This window comes from Myotis davidii, unplaced genomic scaffold (assembly GCF_000327345.1).
Source record: "Myotis davidii unplaced genomic scaffold, ASM32734v1 scaffold2152, whole genome shotgun sequence".
Lineage (NCBI taxonomy): Eukaryota > Metazoa > Chordata > Mammalia > Chiroptera > Vespertilionidae > Myotis > Myotis davidii.
In genome coordinates this window covers 150,899-153,775 of record NW_006283542.1, presented here as the reverse complement: position 1 = coordinate 153,775, position 2,877 = coordinate 150,899, and the positions used below count along the sequence as shown (strand labels likewise).

Below are 2,877 nucleotides of genomic sequence, written 5' to 3'. Positions count from 1 at the left end.
CTCCGGCGAGGACAGAGGCGTGGAGGCCCCGGCTCACCCGGAGGAGCACGATCCTGGATTACATCAACGTGGTCCCCAACGCCCGCGGCCGGGTGAGTGGCCCGGGCACGGTGCCCCATCCCCGCCCTGCACCCCTGGGACATCGAGGTGGAAAGAGAATGGTTGTTGGATGCAAAGCCTGACTCCCGCACTTACTGCCTATGAGGCCTTGACCACAGTCGCTGGCTCCCTCTGAGCCTCCACGTCTCCCTCTCTTTCCTTTGAGAGTTGGTCAGAGGAGTCAAAACGCGCCCTTGCTCGGTTTGTAGCAGCTATGCCCTTATCACCACCACCAAGGACATTACTGATTATAATGAACTAGAGGCCCGGTGCACGAACTTCGTGCACGGTAGGGTACGTAGGCCTGGTGGGTGATCAGGGCCATTGGGGTCTTATGGCTGCTGGCCAGGGGCTTCCTTCGTTCTGCACTGCCCACTGATGGTCAGTGCACGTCATAGTGAGCGATGGAACTCCCGGTGGAATTCCCAAAGGGACACTTTGCATATTTGCCTCTTATGTATATAGGTGATGTAATATCATTAGCATTGCTGAGAGGCAGTGTGTCCTGGTGACTAACGGCTGGGCTGCCGGGGTTCACACCCGTGTTCATCGCTGTGTGTTCTTGGGCAAGTCACTTAACTTCTCTGAGCCTTTTCTTGAACTTTAAAGTGGGGGGACTAGTAGACTCACCCCTGAGCCCTAGACTCACCCCTGAACTCCAGACTCACCCCTGAGCCCTAGACTCACCCCTGAACTCTAGACTCACTCCTGAACCCTACACTTACCCTTGAACTCTAAACTCACCCCTGAACTCTAGACTCGCCCCTGAACCCTACATTCACCCTTGAACCCTAGACTCTTGGGCACCTCTCTAGGCTCCATCTCCCTGGGATGTCTAACAGACACCTCAAACGTAGCCTGTCCAAAGGCAAACTTATGAGTAACTACTCCATCCTCCCCTTCACAGCAAATAGCACATCTTCCCAGCTGCTCAGGCCTAAAGCCTCAGTCACCTTTCATGCCTCTCTTCTCCATCAAACCGCCACCCCCACCCCCACCCCCCCCACACACACCTGCCGCCACCAATCAATCCATCAGCAAAATCCCTTCAAACCACTTCTCCTGCCTCCCTCGACCACATGGACACCACCCCCCTCTTCTGTGGGTCCTCTCTGCTCCCACACCCCCAATCTATTTCTCTGCACATCATATCCATTTAAAGCCCCAAAGGTCCACCAACCCCCTTGAATGCAATCAGAAGGAAGGAACACATGGGTGATACTTGCTACCAACCAGTTAAATAGAGCTTCTTAGGGCCAAAACATTGTTTTCAATGCTGATCTCTAAGGGTCACATGCACATGATTCCACGTACATAACACTCTTGAGAGGATGAACTTGCAGAGCTGGAGGACAGATCAGTGCTGCCTGGGGTTAGGGCCAGGTCTCTGTGGGGTTAGAGCCGTCTGCGTCCTGATGGTGGTTACAGGAGCCGACCTGTGTGAGTCTGTGTGGCCATAGCAAAGAGCCACAGACTGAGTGGTTTAGACCACAGGCACTTACTTGTTCATTGTTTTTGTCCCGAGATGGAATGTGGGCTCAGTGAGAACGGAGACTTTGTTTTACTCCCTGATGTAACCCCAGTGCCTCCATCAGTGCCTCCCACAGGGTGCCCACAAGTATTTGCTGAATGAATGAATGAATGAATGAATGATGGTCGTTTTCCTTTTAGGCTCGGAATCCAAAGGCCAAGACCAGCAGCCCTTCCAGGGCCCCTCCTGCAGCTGCTAGCTCCCCAGGACGGAACATGTCCCCTCCAGTGCCAGAATCAAGGAACAGCCAACAGGAGATCCATTACGCTGCCCTCCGCTTCCCAGGCCTCCGGCCGCAGGAGGCCCAGCAGGACAAGGACACCAACTCGGAATATGCAGAAGTCAGGTTCTACTGACAGCCCCCTGGGCGGCGGGACGGGGACCAGGCTGGGGAGAAAGGCAATCGCCGAGAGGATGGAGGACAGAGGACAAGACCTCGCTCTCTTTCTTCTGTCAACTCCTCTGAGGATGGGCCATCCCATCCCAGGCTGGGCATCTGCAACAGCCTGATCACTCTCTCCAGAGTGACCGTCTCTGGATACGCTATCCCAGGGGTGGGCAACCTTTTGGTGAGTGCGTGCCAAACCCAGCAAAATCTTTGACTCAAAATTCTTCTGCGTGCCAACCCTAATTTTTTGAGAACACGTTACGCCTACTTGATATCTCTTAAGGTGTACGTATGTGAAGAACCTTGAAGAAATAATAAAATTCATTCGAGCGACAGAAACACAGTCTATGAGGATGAAAAAATACATTTGTTTTTTAATGTATACATGTGCACTGCTAGTCCGACAGAAAACTTTATGACTCCGTTTGATATTATCAGTGGGACTTTTGCTGCTGCATCACTGATGACAGAGATTTTACATCAGGTTTATATTTCGTGACCTTCAGAGAGATGCACGGGCTACTACTTTCGTCCCTCAGGCTACTCCTATTGCGAGACTTAACAGAATTCATCACTGAGAACAAAGACTCACAATTGTAAATGGAAGATTATAAGAGAGGGTTTCGCGTGCCAGCGAAAGTTACTGGCGTGCCGTGTTTGGCATGCGTGCCAGGGGTTGCCCCCCCTGCACTATTCTGAGGACAAGAATACATTTTTTTTTGTCTCAGAAGCGCAGGCACCACCCTCACTGATTCCTCACAGTCTCACTCTTCTCCAAGGTGGGAGAACCTTTTGAAAATGGCTCGACGGTGGTCTCTACGAGGCAAGCGAGCTAACCTCCCAGGCCAAGCCTGGCCCC

At 52.5% G+C, this 2,877-nt stretch overlaps 1 protein-coding gene across 1 annotated transcript in view; it reads left to right on the top strand.

The window, feature by feature from the left end:
- The window catches only part of LOC102758587 (sialic acid-binding Ig-like lectin 10), an 8,459-nt gene extending 6,182 nt beyond the window's left edge, over nt 1-2,277 (top strand). The window contains 2 exon segments of the mRNA XM_015564414.1: nt 8-92; nt 1,771-2,277. Coding sequence (XP_015419900.1) covers nt 8-92; nt 1,771-1,986 — 301 coding nt within the window. The 3' untranslated portion in view covers nt 1,987-2,277.
- The last annotated feature ends 600 nt before the right edge of the window (nt 2,278-2,877 follow it).